Consider the following 21,988-nt stretch of genomic DNA (forward strand, 5'->3'; position numbering starts at 1 on the left):
CATTTTCCTATAGCCATGTCTGTCCTCTTGAACTCCTCTGGACTACAGACAGAGATGTGCTGCAGCAACTGCAGTTCAGAGCTGACAGACATTGGGGTACATGTTGACTCCCTCTGGAACTTGAGCTTGAGAAAAAAAGAGCTATAGAGTTAATATTTTCAGCAGGTGTAGGCTTTCCTTTCTTCCAARTCACAATTGTATTGAGGCAAAGCACCAAAGAAATTGCTTCTCCATGGCTTACGTGTCCCCAGAATCAGCATTCCCAATTATAATTCCTCTTAAAGAACCCTCCTCAACCTTGCCTGGATCAATAACCTATCTAATGTAACAAAAATAAAACGGTTCAAATCATAGTAAGGACTTAAAAGCGTAGATGTTCTGCATTTAATTCCCACGAAAGCCAACAGTAGAAGTGTTAAGTAGARCTGAATTCTCCTCACTATCCAGTTGAACTGAAACTGACCCTCATCAGTCTGACACCGGGGGAATGCTAAATCCAGCCTCCCTCAGACTGCACCATGGGCTCTTTCACAGGCAGGAGTAACAGAATCCCACAATGGGTCRGGTTGGAAGGAACCACAGTGGGATCAGCTGGACCCACCTCTCTGCTCAATCAGGGTCATCCCAGAGCACAGGGCACAGGGTTGTGTCCAGATGGTTCTGGGATATCTCCAGTGAGGGAGACTCCACACCCTCTCTGGGTGATCTCTTCCAGTGCTCGGGCACTGCACAGTAAAGAGTTCTTCCTCATGTTCAGGTGGAATTTCCTGTGCATCAGTTCCTGCCCATTGCCCATTGTCCCATTGCTGGGCACCACTGAGCAGAGCCTGGTCCCTGTGGACACTGACAGACAGGGATGGGGTCCCCTCTCAGTCATCTCTTCTCAAAGCTGAACAGCCCCAGCTCCTTCAGCCTTTCCTCTTTGAGAGATGCTCCATCCCTTCATCATCTCTGTGACCTCCACAGGACCTGCTCCAGGAGCTCCATGTCTCTCCTGTCCTGAGGAGCCCAGAACAGACACAGCACTGCAGATGGGCCTCACAGGGTAATGAGCAGAGGGGCAGGATCACTCCCTGACCTGCTGGAAATGGTCCCAATGCACCCCTGGGTCCCACTGGCCTCGTTGGCCACAGGTGGCTAAGGGACAGTGCCATCCACCAGGACCCCCAGGTCCTTCTCAGTGTCACTTCCCTCACTGACCCTTACCTTGGTATGAATCAATAAGGTTTACACACAGACTTGCACATTGAAATTAATCCATCTTCTSTCAACTAGAATTAGGGATTTTCCAGTGTCCACTTGTACACACAAGCAATGCTTTTCCCCCTCCTGAACCACAAAATACTCAGACATTAGGCATTTGTGGAGGGGCTTGAGAACAGCTGAAGGATAAGGAGGAAAACCATAAAAAGATAATAAAGACATAAATAAAACCAACCTGTCCTATGTCACCCAATGGCCAATCAATAGGCCAATCAATAAACCTGCTCTGAACTTTGGCTTGCTTCTCAGCTTGAGTTTAAAATCAAACCTGCTTCATGCTAGTCATGCCTTCAGCTCAGCTATATACTCCATCACTTACTCCATTTTCACTTGAAGTGCTAAAAGCACCAAGATTAACTTTTTTGTGTGTGTATCTGTATCTTCCACTCATCCCACCCTCCCCCTGATTTTTTCAGTGCAACTCAGCAACTTCCAGCTACTCAAATGCAGCCCTGCAGTATTTTTGGCAAAGCCTAAGATTTCTTGTCATGGTCGACTGATAYAAGTTTAAAAAATGCAAAGGCTGTTCTGATTTATAATGTATTATTACTACTTGCATTTCAGAATTAAAACATTTTATCAGTCTAATCCAACTTCATAAAGAAATCATAACGAGGCAGTGTAGTATTACAAATTTATTGAGTTTCATCAAAGTAGTTTTTCAGCATTGAAAATTTCACACATATAAAACAACTTCCAACTTCTATGCATTAAAACCAAAGTATGGATTCTTTTTTTTCAACTTAAAGCAAGTGCTGTGCTTTTTTTAGACATCTCATGAACCAAATTCTTCGGTTATAAAGCTGATAAAAATAAGTGACACATCACTAGAGTCTTTTCTTCAACATGTGAAATTTATCTCTTTGGGAAACAATATTTTTTAAAATTGTATCATGAAAGATACAGACCTGAAAAAGAATAAACAATCATACACAAGGCATAAACATTACACAGAGTAATTCAGACATTTTATAAAGAGATTTGGAAAAGTACCTAAAATAGTGATATTTATTTAGTATAAAATTTCAATAATAAAATATTGCTCATAATAAATAAGAAAACACGAGTTTCATTAATACTGTTCTCCCCTTAAAGCTCTCTTGGATGTAACAGGATCAGACCTGACCAACACTCAAATTTTCAACTGTCCTCTGTATGAAGGAGGCAGGTTTAGAGGCTTCAGGTCATTCTTTGCTAGGAACAATTTCATTAAAAACAAAACACAGAATTCAGTTCAAGGCTCATGCTTAATCATGGGAAAAAAAAAATCCCCAAATGTGAATAAACCTTACTACAGTAGATTTTAATACCCAAAATATTTGCCCTTTTTGTTAAACCCAAACTGGAATAAGACTTCCTGTGGATTATGAATACAAAGAGAAAGCTACCCAAGTTTTCTCAAAAGCTTCTAAATATGGGTGCAGCTTTATTTAATGGTTATCAGCACTGTTAGGGACTGTTTGCTGCCCTGGGTGTGGATGGAAGATGTCTCCCTTCATATGGGAACATTGGATTTCATGCCTGCTTTCCCCATCTGCAGGCAGGGCAGTTTGGAGCAGTTCTTGAGCAGCTGCTCGATGGCGATGTGGCGGACATTGAGCTCGGAGGCCAGCGAGTCCTTCTCCTGCACTTGCTGGGTCAGCTCCTCAAACACATCTGCAACAACAGCACCRGGTCAGTGCACTCGGTCCCTGCAGTGACACAGCTCAGGGAGCAGTGACAAACAACACTGGGGAAGAGGCATGGACACGGAAGTGGGATCATGCACAGGAACTCTTTGGCTGGTTCCAGCACAGCTTTATATGCAGTGCAAACTGAACAGGACCATTCAGCTTCTATCTACAGGCAACCTGAGCCAAGGTGGATCAGCTCAGAACTCAAAACAAAGCTGACTCTGGCCTGGATCAGAAASAGTGTGGCAGCAGGACCAGGGCAGGGATTGCTCCCCTATGCTGAGCACTGGTCAGGCCACACCTCTGATTCTGTGTCCATTTCTGGGCCCCTCACTGCAAGAAGGACACTGAGGGTCTGGAGCCTGTCCAGAGAGGGGAACAGAGCTGGGGAAGGGTCTGGAACACAAATCTGGTGAGGAGTAGCTGAGGGAACTGGGGGGGCTCAGCCTGGAGAAAAGGAGGCTCATGGGGAACCTTACTGCTCTCTACAACTCCCTGACAGGAGGGTGGAACCAGATGGGAATCAGCCTCTTCACCCAGGTAACAAAGGACAGGACAAGAGGAAATGGCCTTAGGTTGCATGAGGGGAAGTCAGATTGGATATTAGGAAACCTTTTTTCATGGRAAGGGTTGTCATGCACTGAAACAGGGTGCCCAGGGAAGCGGTGGAGTCACCATGCCTGGAGGGATTTAACAGACAAATAGATGTGGCATTCAGGAACCACTTGGTTTTGTGGGGGACTCAGCAGTGCTGGATTAATGGCTGATCTTAASGGTCATTTTAAACCTCAACAACTCTATGGTTCCAGTCAAATTCTTAAAGAAAATACTGTGTCAGTTTGCAGCACCAAAGCAGATTACATAATGAAAGCACTAGAAATGTCTCTGTATCACGTCTACATTTCCATGTAAAACAAGAAATTTCAGTTCAAAACTTTACAGAAAGGCAATCAAAATTTCTATTTAAAAAAAAGAGACCTTTTTTATTACAAAGCACCAGARACCCAAAACAAGGAGTATTGAAAAATTCTCACCCTGGATTTGCTTGAGCAGCTTTTCATTAAGTTGCTTTAACTCTCCTAGAGTCATTGAAGTCACTGCAACAATAAAATCTGTTATTACTACCAAAGTCACACAAGCATCCCTAAGAGACTCCTATTTTCTAAGCATATCTCCTATTTGMACCCTAATAATCAAGAGATGTGTGGCAATAAGTCAGAGAAACATTATTTATCAGTCATTTGAGGAAAGTTTGAAAAGTCTCTCTTTAATCTTGACATAGACAAGGATTTACTCCATTGGACAGCTCTSTCTTCAATGTCAAAAAGGTGGAAAATCAAGCCCTTAAAAAAGCAGTATCCAGAATCAGAACTGCTTAACACATTTAAATACTTCACCCTCCTCTGACTGCAAAACATGATTTCCCCAGTGCAATCCCTGCAAGCACATCTGTTTAATTGAGGGCAAGTGGACAATTCCGAGATAAGTCCTCATTTCCCAGCCTGCAGGAAACAGCTTCCTGACAGAATTTTCAGCACGTGGTTCTCTGTTTTGGTTATCAAGGTTTGTGCTTTATGCATACAGGGATAACACGCAGTTTCCAGTGAGCACCTCGGTGACAAACAATGAAGGACAATCCTGGTTTGATACGAAGAAAGACCAGCACATAAAACAAGGTTTCCTTCTGTGCCCCTGGTGGGAACTAAAAGATCCTCTGCATCATTCAAAAGCCAGATGTGTCTCAGGTTGTGTGCACTGATCATCCTCAAAGAAAACACACACAAAGCCTCAAAGGAGGGAACTATGAAAGCATTTTTCACTGCCCTTGCTCAACAGCAGGGAAGCACTGGCCTCCTTCCTAGGATTCCCTCAACCCTGCAGCAGTGGACACACATGGTGCGATGCCTGCTGCTGAGATGCCCTTGTCACCACGGTGAAAAGTGACAATCTGAACACCACAGGGGGTACAGARCACTGGCACAAGCTTTAAGACCTTGCAGTTTTAAAATACTCTTTTTAAACTCCAGCTAAGCTGTTWCTGCTGCAGCTTAGCAAAGCTCTCACTGCGTAATTCAGAAAAAATGATGCTGCAGCTTCTTTCCAGAGATTTCTCAGTGCAAAAGGTTTCTACATGGTAAATTTAAAGCATTAAGTTCTGAAAAAGATGGGTTTTACCTACCCACTGGATTATTTGATTATCCTAAGCCTTCCCTTTCAAACTTTCCCACAGCTGGCAGTTGTGGGATGTTAAATTGCTGACAGGACTGCCAAACCAAAGGAGCTGGCAATAGCTAAGCCTCAGTACTCGAGACATAATCCCAGTTAAGAGTGAAACATATTCACCTTCTCCATCAGCCAGGTAAAATGGTGCTCCTTCCTACCTTCAGCTATCAACACACCTGAAAACTCCCTTCTCACATCTTACCACTCTTSAAGCACATGAAAACCCTCACCAAATTTACTATAGTAATTGACAGATAAAATGTCAAGATGTTTTCCCCCTTTTATACCCAGTGGCATGATGTTACTTCCCCTTTCTTCAATGTTTTCATTAACATTTTGTCTTCTGGAAGACAGGCTGGTTCACATATTTCATGTATATTTTGGGACAGCACTGTTTCATGCCACATTACTCTGATAAAGAAGGGAAAGAGAAGGAACAGAACACTGAATTTAAATGGTAAAATATTACTCTATCCACAGACGAAGTAAATTATAGAGACATATTGGTCAAGTTATTTGCAGTTCCATTAATACATTTTTTTCAGTAGATAGCTAKGTTGTCATATTGCAGTAAAAGGTACCTAACTCTGGCAGTCTAAGTTTTCATCTAATATACAAACTTTATATAATCACAGAGTCTCCAAATAAATGTATTTCAAAGGTAAATACTGCAAAATACAAGCAAAATGCCTCAAAGTTGCATTATATAGTCTAACAGGGTTTTTTTCTTCTGTTACTTGTGCTCAATGCAGCTTTATGTTTCCCTGTCCCAACATCAAAGATTGAAAATAAATTCCAAGTCACTAACTTTGGTTAGACAAGCACAACTAAAGCCCCATAAACCAGGTCAAGCTTTCATAATTCCTCTGTTAACYGCTGTCCTGATTTATGTAATCCCGATTTATGACTCCAGCAGACAGGTGGTCAAACAGCCCTGTGTATCTGTTTTGATTTATGGCTTTAAGGGTACTAATTTACCACAAATGCAACATGACACATCATGCAGCSGTTAAGTAAAATCCTTTTATAAAGAATGAAAAATGACTCAGCTTCTCAAGGACAGACTTGTCAGTTCATTAAAAAAAATGAAAGCCTAAGGAATCCAATTCCAACTTTTTACAGCACCTCTTTTTCTGACTCTTCTGACATTCTGAATTCCATTATTACCTTGTTTTTTATCATCCATTTTTCCATGGAATATTTTATCACTGTTTTTGTTTTCTTTCTCAGGTCTTTTGAAATTCGGAAACCYTCTCCAATTACTTTCCTCATCCACAAAACTAAGAGTGGATGTACACCACTTCAGGACCAAGTACTGCCTAAAAGCAGGATGGTAACAGCATGTACCTCCAGGATTCTATTCCTAACACATTTTGTGCAACCTGATTCCAGAAACACTAGAATATCCTACATTTTTTTCTAAAGATTTCTTCTAGTGATCTTCTTAAACAAAASGAAATCTTAATTTTCTGTTATTTTCACTATCACTGCAGTCATCAAAACATGGCTCAGGTCTTCTGCTGCAGCCTTTAAGACAACATGGTGGTATAAGGGCCTTCCCATTTCTTAGGCTCAATAAACACAAGGAATAGCAAATCCAGTAAAATGCACAAGGAAAGTCTGCTATTATTAAGATTGTTTCACAAGTTTGCTCTGCTACCTGACCTCTCATTTCCCCTGTTGCTTAGGGCAGCTCTCTGTAAAATGTAACTCAGGGCACTCTACAAGTTCARTAAGAGAGAGATTTGCAGGAGCTGAGTAACCTCCACCTCCACAGGCCGGGCTGTGCAACTCCCAGGAATGACATACCAAAATTACATTTTTTATTGCATAAATTATGCATGTCCTGTATTACATTAGGTTATAGGTAAAAGTAAAACTAAAAATAAGAAAYCACCAGCCAAATCACCCTATTTGCTCAGCCACATAGCCTTTTATCTCACAGATTTTACAAGCTGGGCTTCAGGATAAGAATTAATGCTCTCTGAAGCCATTAAGTGGTCAAGAGGTGTTTGAAAGGGTGGCCTTGCTTGCTAGATTGTGTTCAAATAGATGGATACTCACGTTCCTCCCTGCTGTGCTGAGGATGTCTCCTACGAGCACTGGCAAGCGAATCACCTTCAGCTTTCTCAGCTTTCTGCGCTTGGCTGCGGTTGGACCACAGAACGCTGTTGCAGCAGAAGGTAGCACCAAGTCTGAAATCACTGGATTCCCTTGGTTCCAGCAGAGTCTGTGAGCAGCTTGAGATGCCTCCAGATTTCCCATCAATCCATTTTGCAGAGTATCTAGGTACTGGGGAGTCAAACTGTGGGAGTAATTTTCTATCAGTCTGATGTCTGAAGCTAAAAAGCTSGTGTTGGGATGGTTTTGAGCTTTCAGAATCAGAGTCTAAATCCTTGTTCTGTGCGTACTGTATGATCCAGTTAATTTTTTTGCTCAAGATATTTTTTACTTCTGCATATGGACTCTTAGAGAGCTTTGATCGTGGACAGTCCTGATTTGCTATTAAGTGGAATTTTTCAAAGCAGTCTCTGTGCCCCCTTAAAGATCTTGTGTGTAGAAGATCCGACTTTGGTACTCCTGTAAAGATACAACAGAAAGAAGTTCACTTACTCTATAATCTGCTAATTTTTAAAAATCTTTACTCACAAGCAACCAGGAAAACAAAAAAACTTTAGTGATGCCTTCCTACCAGTCTTATCACTGAAGCAAACAAGGGTACCTCACAGTCCAAAATTTGTGAAGTTCCCCTCAGGCTCGAGCCCTTGACATGCAAAGTGTTTTGTACACCACAATCCCTAGTGCAGGATTTCAGCATGTGCCTCTTGGATGGTGACAGAGATGAAACAAATTGACAACTCCACACACATTGCATCACCCCTACACACAAGTGTATAAGCTGCAGAAGTAAAATAAACCCAGCAGTGTATCAGCAAGTTCTATAGAATGATCTTGAAGAGCATTTTGACAGCATTTATACAAACTCCCATCTTCTATGAATAATGTTATGAGCCATCTGCTCAAATTCTGCAAGGTGCAGGCTTGTCTCTTTCAAGTGGTCAAACATAACTCAGATTTCAGTCATAGCTTATTATTTTGCATCAGTATTGCAGCCTAGCTAGGGAAGCAAGCTCTAATACTACTGACACTTGCCTACATTAAACTGTCCTGACATTTCTATGAGATGAGCTGGTTTTGGCTGGGATAGAGTTAATTTTTATCACAGTCTAATATGGGGCTGTGCTTTGGATTTGTGCTGCAGTGTTTTCATTATCACTGAGCAGGGCTTACACACAGCCAAGGCCCTTTCTGCCACCACACCACCCCAACAGCGAGTGGGCTGGGGGCGTGCAAGGAGCTGGGGAAGGACACAGCTGGGACAGCTGATCCCAGCTGACCCAAGGGATATTCCAACCATATGGCATCATGTTTGTTCAGTGTATAAAGCTGGGGGAAGGAAGTGGAAGGGAGGAATGTTTGAAGTGRTGGCGTTTGTCTTYCCAAGCTACCATTATGCATGGCAGAGCCCTGCTCTCCTGGGGATGGCTGAACACCTGCCCAGCCCCGGGAAGCAGTGAATGAATTCTTATTTTGCTTTGCTTGGATGGGCAGATTTTGCTTTCTCTCTGAAACTTCTTTGTCCCAATGCACGGCTGAGATTCTCTCCCCATCCCTCTGGGGTTAAACCATGACATCACACAAGATGGATGTTTGTCCTCCTCTTTGCTCATCCCCCCTMAACGACTGTTCAAATAGCTACAGCAGGTAACTCAAACTTCTAAGTAACTGCTAGTGATTGACAGGTTAAAAAGGAACACAATCTGTGAACATCTACAGTTGGTGAGTGAACACAGATGGTATGAGAAATGACTATTCCAGAAAGTTAATAGCGCCCCAGTACAAAATTACTTTCTGCAATTTCAGTGGATATTCATTTTTCTTCAGATTCACCTACACAGGGGATTCAGAATCCAAGTCCAGAGTAATGAACAGTTTGTCATTTATCTCCATACCCCATATACCACTTGGGAGGCTTCCAACACAATGAAAAACAATTCTGTCCAACAAGTTTGTCACTGSAAATAACAATAATATACCTGTGAACCATTGGGTGAAAGTGCTAATGCCAAAGTATTCAAATCAACAAACAAAAAATGTAATAGGATCTTTGAACCTAGGCAATATAACCAAGTTGCAGCCATCTTACCTTCTAGCAGGTTAGAAGTGACTAAAATAAAAGAAAAACCATGAAATGCAACAGGTACCAAAATCTGGTAAAATAGACACTACCAGATTAGCAGAAAGCTACATGTTACAACAATTATCAGTTTTATCTGATTTGCCCTCTTAAAATCTTGTAAGAATTTAACCTTCTCACCACAACAATTACCAAATGATACAATGTTTTTYAAAGTTACTGAATGCCACAAAATCCCACCCTACTCTCAAAACTAATCTGAAAAGGTAGAATTCCTCACATGAAACTGGTGAAAACAAATCCAAGCACTTCATTTTGATTATCTCACTTTTTGGTAACTGGTGTTTGAAGTTGGGGAGTTCAAACATCAAGAATAGCCATTATAAATTGTTGATTTTCCACTTTTGGGGCAGCACTGACGCTTAAGTGCCCTATTTTCTGGTTGAGTTTCTGAGAGTGCACACGACTTATGGGGTAAAATACCTAAATAGTGGAAAATGAAAGAAAACAGTAGTGGAATTTATTTTGTTCCTAGCAGCAGGGGGGAAAAGGCGAGGTCATGAAAACAGACATTCTTTCTGTTCATGAGATAACTATTAGAAGAAACAAAATTCACATACTAACCAGAGGCACATCTAAGAAGGAAGCTCTGGAGTAAAGTACACTCTGTGCCCCCTTTCAGTGAGCAGAGTAAAGATTCTTGCTCTACACCTCAAAATACTTTTCAACCTCTTTCAGCAAACTGATATTCACCAATTTTTCTTAAGATCTACTATGCTATTTTGCCTCTCCATCTTTACAGAGACTTTAAAAAACCCCAACAAACATTTCTAGTGAAAACAAGGAAAGACAAGTCATTTGTTTTCAGGACTTATCAGCACTATTCAAATAGAGCAAGCCTGCTTAAGTCAAGTGGCATGATGGAAACCTTAAATCTTTAAGCCATCAAGGGAAAGCAAACACTGTCAATTGGAGTTATAAGGTAAATATATTCACAACACGACAAACCCTACAAAACCAGAGTGATTTGTTCAATGTTATTTGCTTTACCCAAGTGATTCTTCAACTGCTGCTGCTCACAGTGCTTTCTTTTATTTACAAAAAACAATCAGATGGACTGAAAAACACATTTTGCTCGATTTTCCATACAACAACGCTCACCTAGCAAACACACATGCACAACAAATAACCAAATATTGCATTATCAGTTAATTCCTTTGAGGCTGTTTCATTATTTCAATGAGAATAAATGTTACTTTTCCAATAGAAGAGAGTGAGACCACACAAAACAGACAACACACAAATTGTTATACAGAAAAAGAACAAGTTCAGCATGACTTTATGAATCCCCAACTGAATTATGTCCTAGTCTTCAGCTCAAGGTTATTCAAGGCTTTCCTTCTGATGAATTTATCTTTTAAGAGTTCTGAACATTGCTAACTTCCCCATTCTAGAGGCATGCTGCTCAAAGAAATTTTATCAGAACTCAGTAATCAAGTGCCCGAAATGAGCAATTATTAGAGAAGAAAAAAACCACATTACTTCAAGAGTTTAAGCTTTGCTATTWATATGCCACATATTGGCCACAATGCCCCCATTTCTGAGAATAGGGCGGGTCATTGAAACACTTCCAGTATGCAAGGTCAGAATTTACATCCTGCCCCTTCTACTCCACTGAAAAAAAAAAAAAGGGTTCTTATCTAAAGAATATTGAATGAAGGAACTGAAAACGTACAAAACCAAACCGCTTTTGCACAGAACTGCTAACAGACCTGCTTCAGCTTCCATACAATTGGCTTGGGTTTTTACTGTAACAAACACACAAAAAACTAAAACAATGAATCTGTCTTTTGTCCTAGGGTGACAATTAGTCCTTTCCAATGCAGAGAACATCAGCCATAACCTTCTGGAAGAGCTGAGAAGGGACAGATGCTGCTGTGCCAGCACAAATTAGCAACCATACACCAGAATCACAGCAAGTAAGGGTATGGTTCTTTGGAACAAATCCTTCTGTTGCGGGCAATACCATCAGCTTTATGAGGCAGAAAATATGCCCATTTCTTTTTGGGAAGACTTCATACTCCACTCAGATTACTTCATATTTTCTCTTCATCCCAACTGCAGAAAAAGCTACAATCTGGTGAGCTGGCAAGGACCAAGTGATATATAAAGATGATGCAATTTTAGAACACACATTACTTTATTCAACACTATACACAAAGAGGCGAATAAACCATGGTAAGACTTCTGTACAAAATATGAAGCAATATTGTAATTTTGATAACAGCTATTGTGAGTTCTGGGGACTTTCACAGGGTTTTAGTTCCATCTCCACATTTCTGTCTGCCAATATCAACCTCAATCTTTCTTACTTTTTCTCTGGTTCTTCAAGTCTGCAACCATAAAACAATCAATTCCCTCCCCCCAACATTTGCAGGCATGTGTACATTTGCCCCTTGTTCTTGCATTCCAAGAACAGGATTGCAGACTATGTCCAAGTACGTCCTATGATTCATATTTATTTTTTCAGAAAAGGAAAACAAAAAACCAACAAAAAACCCACAACCATCCCAAGCAGGAAAGTTTAATCTGCAAGGAAAAAAAAAATCCCACGATATTCTAATACCTACAAGACCATATCAAACAAACTTAAGACAGCACAGAYGCTATTAGGAAACAAGCTCATGCCAGAGATCATTCCTCAAATGCACATGATTCACAGGCTGATGCCAAATGTACAGACAAATCATAAAACAATGTAAGTGCTTACAACCCATGATTCGTTTCTGATTCTAGCAACTCATGTGTCCTGGATGAAATATGAATGTATCACTTCACTCAACAATATTTCTGTATACTGACCTGAAGAACAGGACTTCCTACTTAAGTGCTAATGTTTAAGCAAGAAAAAATCTCAACCCAAAACCTGACTACTTCAATTTGTAAGCTGTGCAAGGTAGGCAGTCAACGTGAGTCCTAACCTGCTCTTACAGAGTAATTTTGCAAACACATAACTGGAAATCAGACAGTTTAATACACATTTTTGTAACTTCTATTTCTTCATAACTGTAAAGCAGCTGAGAGCAGGGAGAATATTTAGCAGATAACCAGGTGTGCAATCACATCCCAATAAATTCTACCCCATTTTAAGGCATCTATACTTGCAAATAAATGAGTTTCCATCATATTAAAGTTTTTTGCTCTCTGGCTTCTTCGAGGATAAGAAACTTACAACTTTTTGCCTTTGCAACTGACTCACTGAGAATGATGTATAACTCTTCATTACAAAGATACAGAACTAAACTGAAATGTTTGCTCATATTTATACAAAGCTGCCTAGAATAGCTGTCTTATTTGGAGTTTATAATAGTAATCAACAAATCCAATTCAAAAGGAATGCTCCTGAATACCAAGATCACTTAACATCCCTTCACAAATATTTCCATAGGAAAAAATAATTCAGTGATCATAAGCCTGCTTGTTTATCTACAACAGTAGKTTTTTTTCATTTGTTTGCTATTGTCTTTTTAAAAAAAGAACAACAAAAAACTTCTTATTTGGTCTTTCAGCTCCATCAGTTGGAAATAACATTAAAGAAAGTCTGCATTCCCTTCTTAGCAGTTTCTAATGTAATGCTGGAAACTAATTGTTGTTGCAATGGTGAAGTGCAGCTGAAGTAGAAAAACCCCCTGAATCTAAGATGCACGAAAATTTAGACACATGAATAGTCAATTGTAAGTTTGTACTACACCATTAGTTAATTAAAGCCCCTTTAATGAATTTACAAATCCTTATGGGTAATGATTATACCTGAGTATCTTTTCTGTCCCCAGTTCGAGCTAGCTATGGAGACCTGCCTTTGCAGCTAGTGAAGAAATGCTTCTCAGGCACAATTCAGCTCATCTGAAATAGTTTTGTGACAAACGCCTCTGCTCTTCTCCTTCAATCCTAGAGTAAGCAAGAGCCCCTGCCTGTGGCTGCTCACTTGAGCAGCCCTGGTCTTCACTGTGTGTTCCAAAATGTTCCAGCTGCTGCTCCCCTCAGCTGTCCACCTCGGGAGTGCTCTGTAAACAGGGATGTTCAGCCAGCTCATGGAACAGCTCCCGGACATCTGCAAGCATCCACCAGGAACACAATAATGGGATGGGCTCCAGTGTGGTTTACCTGGAGTGCAGGGCCAAGACCTGTAGCACACACAGAACTGCTCCACAAGACATTAAATCTTCATGTCTTTCTATTTTAAGCCAGTGCTACCTAGGCTGTTTACAAAGAGTGCTGAAAGAGGGGGGTTCCCAGAAAAGCAGAACCCAAGAACCTGTTCCAAATACATTAAACAAAAGCAGCCCATGATAACATGAGTTATCTACATGATGAAATGACAAGGGCTGGGGGAAACTGATATTCTTCAGCTGCACAAGCTGCCAGCACTGAAAAGCAGGATCATTAGAGATGTGTATCTCCAGTATATCCGCCTGACAAGACGTAAAGCCAACTGCTATTTTTAAGGATACACATGCAATCTCATTTGAGAGTTAAATCTTATGATTTATTAGACTGGCTAGAAGGAAAATGCCAGGGCCATTCATTAACTTCTAAAACCAGACACTTTGCAAAGACTAGATGTTATCTTGTTCAGAAATTAACATTCTCTCCTTGCTTTCATATGATAATGCCAGTACATTCCATACATCAAGTGTGCACACAAATCACCTCCCACTTCGTTCCTATCAGCTCATTTGTATTTCAGCACAGAGCAAAGACATACTACATCAGACAGAACAGAGATCCAGCTGGCCCTTTAAATATATATTCAAAATTTTTTTCCTTAGAAATGACTTTACTAAGAAGGGTTTGTTACTGTATTAAACAAAGCCATGCATTCTGATGAAAACTTTACTACAGAAAATACGCCACATACTTTGTAAGAAAAATCAATTAAACAGACTTAGAAGAGAGTGAAGTCATGAGCCAGTATTTCTGTAGTCTGTATGATCCAGGTAACATAAATACTCCAATACCTCATTTGCATGAACAAACCTTCCAAATTTACACATTAAGAAAGCAAAAATGTACTTATAGAACCAGCCCCACAGCTTGACATTACTTAGTGGTATTCACACAGCATTTAGAGTAAGAACAGCATCTCCAACCAAGCTCAGACTTGAATTTGTATTTAGCTTTAGTGGAAACTGCGGCTAATTTCACATGTCCATTCAAGTTTGCAGAAATGAGTCATACCCCTGGTCTGCAAATGCTACCTTGAAACAAGTTCTCATCTGTCTAGTCTAAAGGGCAATGACTGAACTTTTTAGCTTTTGTTGCCAGAATAAGCTATTTTATTGTTTATTGTTTCATTAACGCTGAAAAAATGAGGATGTGTAACATTCTGGAATAGAATTAAACAGCAGTTTCCAATTCTTTCAACTGCACCTTACAACACATTTTATTTCAGTGAGATATTCTTCTGTAGGGTGTAAGGAGGAAAAAAGTGAAATTCGAGTGCTTAGTTTGCAACAACTAAACCCCCTCCTTTTTTTTTTTATTTTAATGAACACAGAATGAGGATATTATACAACATTTTATAGATCTTAACAGGAAAAAAGCTAGGTAGTAAGACTTATTTATAACATCCTTGTCTCAGCCTGGAGACTGAGATGCACTAACCTGATGCTGAAATTGCCTCAAATGCTGAGTCTATCAGCACTGTAAAGGGCCACAGAAACGTAACTATCTCAACATAAATCAGGGGAATGGATGCCCAGTACTTACACTGTCTCTTATATTGCAAGACCTGGGATGGGAACTGTCATTTGCTATTCAGCTGCTCAGCTCTAAACAGAAATGGAAGGGAGACAGTTTGCCTGTCAGCCAGCATTCTCCAAGATGTTATTGAAGTTAGCAACACCAGATAAGCAAAAGAGTAAAAATTAGCTCAAACAACCAGATTTCCCACTTCTGTTACTGTTTGTCTCCATTATAAACCTTGAATGTGACTCAGATTTTGAAATACCTCTGCATTAAAAAATATCAGCATAAACCCAGTTAAAGACAGATATATCATGAAAAATAATGTAGAGGTATGTTGTAATTATTACAGACTTCCAAGTTTGACAYCTTCAGAGACGAGTCTGATGTTCAAACAAAAATAAATTTAAGTATTAAGATCTTGAAGGTGGTATTCATTTCTCCAGAGAGTCCCAGGACACAGCTGCTGTGTGCAGTGCCTTCCCATGAGAAGAAACCTGAACATCTCTAAGCAGCACTGCAGGTAGGACAACCACTCAYTCACCCCTCTGGCTGCCACTGTGTGAGGGCTGAGACACAGAACACACTGTCACACAGAGCCACAGACTGGTCTGGGTTGGAAGAGACCCCAAAGGTCATCTCATTGCAACCTCCTGCCTGAGCAGSGACACCTTCCACTAGACCAGATTGCTCAGAGATCCATCCACCCCATCCTTAAAACACTTCTAGGGAAGGAGCATCCACAACTTGGAAATCCCACAACCGGAGTTTCAAAACATCATATTCAGGCAGAAGATTTTGTTTTGTTGATATATTTACAAACAGTTTTGTACACATTCATGCATGTATTTTTGAGTGTTCATGCATTTCTCCCCACCCCTGAGATATCACTGCAGGTCTGTCACTAGTACTGTATCTCTGCTACCAGACCTGCGTTAATCATATTCTCATATTCTAATGAAATTAAAAAGGAGAACTTTTTCCCAACTAACACACAACACGTGATTTCCTGGCTTACACAAACCAGTCACAGATGAATTTAAAACGTTTCCTGTTTCAATCCACTGATTACTACTGTGACACCTACTCAGAAAAACAAACAATGCATAATCCCTGATGTTCGCTTCATCTGCACAAGGCAAACAAAAGCCAACATCAAACTCCAGCAGATCCATCCCACCAGGATATTCTAAACTCCACTACAACTTTAAAAACACTGTCCAGAATTAGCTTCATTTCCCAAAATGTTTAGTATTTTACATGTAAGTACCTTGAGTATTTTAAACTTTAAGAAGCACATTAATATTCTGTTGTGTTAAATCACCTCACAGTGATCCTTCTGACACAAAAGCTGGTTTGGCAGCAGAAGTATTTATGTGTAGCTTAGTCCACTCAGCTTCCCTGAGTGTGAATCCCCAAACTAAGTGCACTGGATGAGCCAGTGCAACAGGAAAAATAATACTGTYCTTTCCAGAGACAACATTGCTCCCACCTCTTTTAGACTGAAGACCAGAGCTACTAAACTCTCCTGAGGGTTTTGCTCTTTCCTTGTTGGTGACATTTAATAGGGTTAAGTTTAAACCTGCATATTGCCTTCAGTTATTCTAATGCCCATGGTCTCTTTTCTTCTCCCCTTGCTACCACTCTTTCGGTCAGCTTCAGAGAAATAGATATTATAAACCACATGTATCATTCCTGAAAAAATTCTGGGACAGACACCACTGCTGATCTCCTAATCACATTCAAAAACCAGTTTCAGTGAACTAACCGAACTTAGTAAGAAGCATAATCAAAGTTTARCCTAAGCTATCATTTTATTTCACTAGAAGACTAAAAAGCTACTACTAAAAAAAAAAAAACAAAACCATGATGGAGACCTGATATCTCATAAAACCCAAAGGTTTTATGACAAGTAACTGACTTTCTTATTCAGAAACTCAAGAGTTATTTGATCAAGACAGACCACAAATTAAGTTTTCTGTACAGCAGTATTCTCCGTAAGGACTACAAGAAAAACTCAGTTTTCCCCTCCCAATTATGTAACGTTACCAAGCTACTGTCCAAACATAATACACACCCCAGTGTCAGGAAAGTTAGGGCTGAGCCATGTCACAACAGTAATCCAGAAAGAAATCTTTATGACAGATGGGGATGGTCTCCAAGTCACCCTTTTCTAATTCCTTCTCTTACAACACCATCGAGACATGGGCAAACCRGTACAGCTGCTGAACTCACAGATGCCAGGAGATGCAAAGATCCACCACCACTAAATTACACTGCAATTAAGTGGAGCCAAGCAAATCATACTTATGTAGTGTTTTGTCCATATACACTTGAGAAAATCTGTTTCAGGGTGGCTTGAGCTGCACCAGTTCCCAGCACAGGGATTTGTCATGCCCAGCTTTAAGGAATCTGATGCTGSCATGAGGGCAAACAGAATTGTCCTYATCTGTTTTGTTAAAGCATTAGAATACAACACCCTCCTAGAAAAAGAAAATTGGGAAACCTACTTACTGAATTTCATACCTAGACTCACAATTGGAATTATTTAGGTTGGAAAAGACCTTTAAAATCAGTGAGTCCAACTGCAAAGCTAAGACTGCCAAGGCCACTGCTGGCCCTTGTAAATCCATCTGTAATGCTCCTTTCTACCCTGACCCAGCTCYTAGCACAGACTGCACGGTCAGGAAAGATGGAAGAGGTGCCATACATTCCAATTAAGTCAGACAGCACTTAACACATGGAAGTTAACAGGGTGCTGCAAACAGTGGGAGTGCTCAAGCATCCTGCAAGATGCTGAGCTGTGACTAATAGCYTGCCTGCTCTCCAACAGCAGCTATTTCCTGCTTCTCTGAGGGAGCAGCTCCACATGCACATCAACACCAAAAATGAGCAAGCCTGTCCTAGCTGTTGCATGACTATCTTTCTAGAATAGCCCTGTTCGCTTCCTGAAATACTTAATATACATACGGGTTTTAATTRCTGACAGTTTTAAATATGATGCTAGATAAAAAGGCAAACTATCAACAAGATCGACACTTATTTGTAAGTGTGGGATAACACATCTACAGGGTTGATGCAACTTGTAGCTGATTCTATTCAGCAATTCATAATGCATCTGAACTCCATTAAAACATAACCAGGAGGTCAGAATGAAAACACCCAGTATAACACTGTGCTTGAGTGAATTATCTAATTCATGCTGTACCCAGGAATGCTAAAAGTCTTGTTTTAGACCTATAAAAATCAGTCTTTGTCACAAAAAAAAAATACAGGAATGCAGAGACATATCAAAAGTAGGGAAAGCGTGACCATAGGTATGGTAGAGAGCTGACTCATGCAGTAGTTCAGCTAAAAAGTCTTATAATGACTCTTAATAAAAAGTCACTGGCACAGCCTCTGCCACCTTTAAGCCTCCCCTCCCTTTGAGCAGTACATCTTTTCAAAGTGGCACACAAAAGACAGACTATCATAAATYGAGGCATTTTGATGCTACAATGATCAAAGGTATGTATATTTTTATTAGGCAAAATAAAAGAATTGCAGTGGCCCATGCAACTACAGGGGAGCCCTCATCACTGTTCTATTCCAAGCAGCCTCCTTTTTAAAATTAACTCAAAATTTAGAAGATTATGCAAAGTAGTCTGCTTTGCACGGATTAAGTCTTTCCTACTATCAAGGCTATTTAGAGCCAAAAAAAGCCAAAATGCTATTCCACTTAAAACACATGATCATTTTGTAAAGTCACAGCCATAACAAGTAGCTTTGACAAATCCACAGCTTATCTCAAACAACAGAGCACAGGAACCATCCAGCAATTTTTTAATGTGTTCTACCACTTTCAAAACAAAACTTGATTAGCAATGYAATGAAAGTACTTAATTTTCATTGTGTTGGTACACAATTTTTTAAGGCCTAGAGAGAGAAACATCCTCTCTCCATACTGAGAAGTCTAAACCTGACATTCTAAAGCAGTAACAAAACTCAGACTGACAGGTTGTCTTAGGTTGGACAGCTGCCCTTGAGTTGTAACAAAAAATACAAGCACACAGGAATGTCTCTTCTAAGCAAAAACATAAAGCATGGTAATTATTACTGAAGTATCACAATATTGTTCAGTTGGACATACACTGCCTCTACTAGCAACAAAAGTCTCCTATCTGTTATCAAGAAATGGGACTAATCACACAACACCTTTGAAATCCTCCCATTTAATTGCCTCATAGCAACATAAATTACTCTAGGTATTATATCCATGTATAATTAACAAAGACCACTCTGTATAAGTGGAACAAATTACTTTGTTGCTCCAAAGCCAAGCAATTTGACTTCAAAAAGGGACAGAGATAATCTACTGCTCATTCATCCATGAAGGAGAACAACAAGATGGATAAATTCTTCACCAAAACAAGTTTAAAATTTTAGAAATTTACTATTCTGGATGCCAAAATGGTTTTACAATATTAGTCCTTTAAAAGACGGCCAAAATTCCTGCTTTACGACTTGCAGACTTTAGGAAGCTTTGATAATGAACCCCACTTTATCATTTTACACATATTAACATTCCATGAAAACAAAAGGAAATAATACTGAGTACTTTTAGAGAAAGCAAAGTGATTGCTTCCAAAATCCCCAAGTATTATGTTTTAAAATTTGCAATTTAAGTTTGTTTTATACACAGATTCCCCTCTAATTACTGAGCAAACCTCCTGAATAAACACAGAAAATGTTTCAGATCCCAAGTTCAACATCAGAGGTCTAGAGCCAGAAGATGGAATAAACACCGGGGCATTTCAGAGGCTCTGGAAAGGTGGGCTCACCTTCACATCTGGAGGAACAGCCYCCACCTTTACTGGGAACCAGTTAGAAAACAAACTGGTTTAAAACTTTCTAGAGACACACATTTCCAAACCTAGGGCTGGACGGAAGCTTTCGGAGGAGCCGGGTCTGCGTTCAGCCCTCGGCCAGGCTGGAGCAGGACGGCTCCAGCTCCCACCTCACCTTCGATGTTCAGCTCGAAACAGACGTGGCAGAAGGAGAGCGTTTCCTTCTCGGTGCCCAGCTTGCAGACGCTGCAGATGTTGTCATCGTCCAAGTCGATGCTCACGAACTGCTCCTCGTTCATAGTGCCCTGGGGAAGGGGACGGCGGCGACAAGGCACGGGAGGGTTATTCCGGGGCCACCCGGGCTCAGCTCCGCGCCCGCGCAGGGGGAGGGCGGGGGCGGAACCAGGGCGGGAGCGTCCCGGCAAAGTTTTCCCTTTACAGAAACTGAGGCCAGGCCGCACAGCGGGGGCGGCACGAATCGAGATCTTCTCCTTCCCTCCCCTGGCGGCTGCCCCGTCCCATCCCGCCCTGCTCCCCCGCAACTCCATCACCAGCTCCATCATCGCTGCCCCCTCCATCCATCCATCCATCCATCCATCCATCCATCCATCCATCATCCCTCCCTCCTCCGCCCCAGCAGCTCGGACCCCCGTCACCGCCAATACCGCGACATCCCCGGCTCTGCCGCACCCCCTACCCCTAATCGTACCCCGATGCCGAACCGCAGCCCCGTCCCCGCTCACCGCCCGCCCCGGCCACGCTCCGCTTTGTCCGCCCGCCCGCGCCGCCGCCGCCGGAGCTCTCGGCGCCGGGCACCGCCCGCTGCTTCCGGCCGCCACCACCGCCCGGCGGCACGGGGGGCACCGCTGGGCCCAGGCCGAGCCCCGCCGCACCCGAGCGGCCGGAGTCGCCTCAGAGCTGGGCAGCGAGGCGGGAGAAGCTCGGAGCTCCTGTTTTGGCGGCTCTCGGAGCGGCCCCGACGGCGCGGAGCAGCCGCGCTCCCCCCGCAGCAGTTGGTCCGGCCCGCGCGGGCGGGCGGTGCGCGGGGAGGGCGGGCCCGCGGGCGGGCGCTGTGGCGGCGCTGCTCCTGTCGCGACAGGGGCTCCCCGCGGGGACTCACATTTACACCTGTGGGAGCCGTGATACACAATGCAGAGTGCGCCTGGCATCCGGGGCGAGCAGCTTTTGTTAGAGGTGGGGGTGGGGGAACAAAAAGTGTGCTGCGGTGGGATATCGGCTCCTGAACCCGGCCAGGGCACTGCTGGCCCCCCGAAGATAGAGCCACAACCGGTCACAGAATCACAAATTCTGGGTACGGTGGGAAGGGACCTCAGTGGGATCAGCTGGTCCCTTCTCCCTGTTCAAGCAGGGTCATCCCAGAGCACAGGGCATGGGATTGCGTCCAGACGGCTCTGGAATTTCTCCAGTGAGGGAGACYCCACGCCCTCTGGCAACCTGTTCTAGTGCTCAGTTGCACTGTAAACTTGTTCCTCCTGTTTAGATGGAACTTCCTGGGCATCAGTTTCTGTCCCTTGCCTCTTGTTCTCGGTTGGCATCACCGAGAAGAGGTCAATGCTATCGTCTGGAGAATTTCCACAATTGACGGAAATGACGTATGGCACATTCCTTCATGTCAAACTGGGATTATTTATGGGAGAGCTAGGTAATCTTCCAGAATCTCTTGTGTTGAAACACACCTCTGCAGTTTTGAGTGTTTCTTTCATTGTGTTTCCTTGGGGTGTTTGATTTTATCAAAAAAGATGAAAGAATGGGATTCCATCCAGAGAGGTCTGGGAAAGCTCAAGAAGTGGCCCATGGGAATTTCATGAGATTTAAGAGACCAAGTCCAAGGTGCTGCTCTGGGCCRGGGCAATKCCTGGGGTCACTCCAGGCTGGGRMTGAACAGAKCCAGAGCAGCCCTGGGGGMAGGCCTTGGGGTGCTGTGGRTGMGAGGCTGGACATGGCCCGGCCGTGTGCGCTGGGAGCCCAGAGCCCCCCGTGTGCTGGGCTCAGCCACAGCCCCGTGGGCAGCAGGGCAGGGAGGGGATTCTGCCCCTCTG

General features: G+C 42.2%; 1 protein-coding gene across 2 annotated transcripts; it reads right to left on the reverse strand.

Moving 5' to 3' along the window:
- Nucleotides 1-1,885: 1,885 nt before the first annotated feature.
- CUNH21orf91 (chromosome unknown C21orf91 homolog) lies at nucleotides 1,886-20,750 on the reverse strand. Of its 2 annotated transcripts, none has more exons than XM_057368612.1 (5): nucleotides 20,672-20,750; nucleotides 20,104-20,233; nucleotides 7,224-7,739; nucleotides 3,971-4,033; nucleotides 1,886-2,919 (listed from the first exon to the last, which is right to left on the reverse strand). In XM_057368612.1, exons 2-5 carry the CDS (start codon nucleotides 20,225-20,227, stop codon nucleotides 2,759-2,761), a joined length of 864 nt encoding a protein of 287 aa, XP_057224595.1. In that variant the 5' UTR covers nucleotides 20,228-20,233; nucleotides 20,672-20,750; the 3' UTR covers nucleotides 1,886-2,758. The 2 variants fall into 2 exon arrangements, with proteins under 2 accessions (XP_057224595.1, XP_057224596.1); XM_057368613.1 differs by having other exon boundaries at nucleotides 20,638-20,707.
- Nucleotides 20,751-21,988: the final 1,238 nt, after the last annotated feature.

The sequence above is a fragment of the Malurus melanocephalus genome, unplaced genomic scaffold (assembly GCF_030028575.1).
Source record: "Malurus melanocephalus ecotype Western Australia unplaced genomic scaffold, MMel_1.1 scaffold_95, whole genome shotgun sequence".
Lineage (NCBI taxonomy): Eukaryota > Metazoa > Chordata > Aves > Passeriformes > Maluridae > Malurus > Malurus melanocephalus.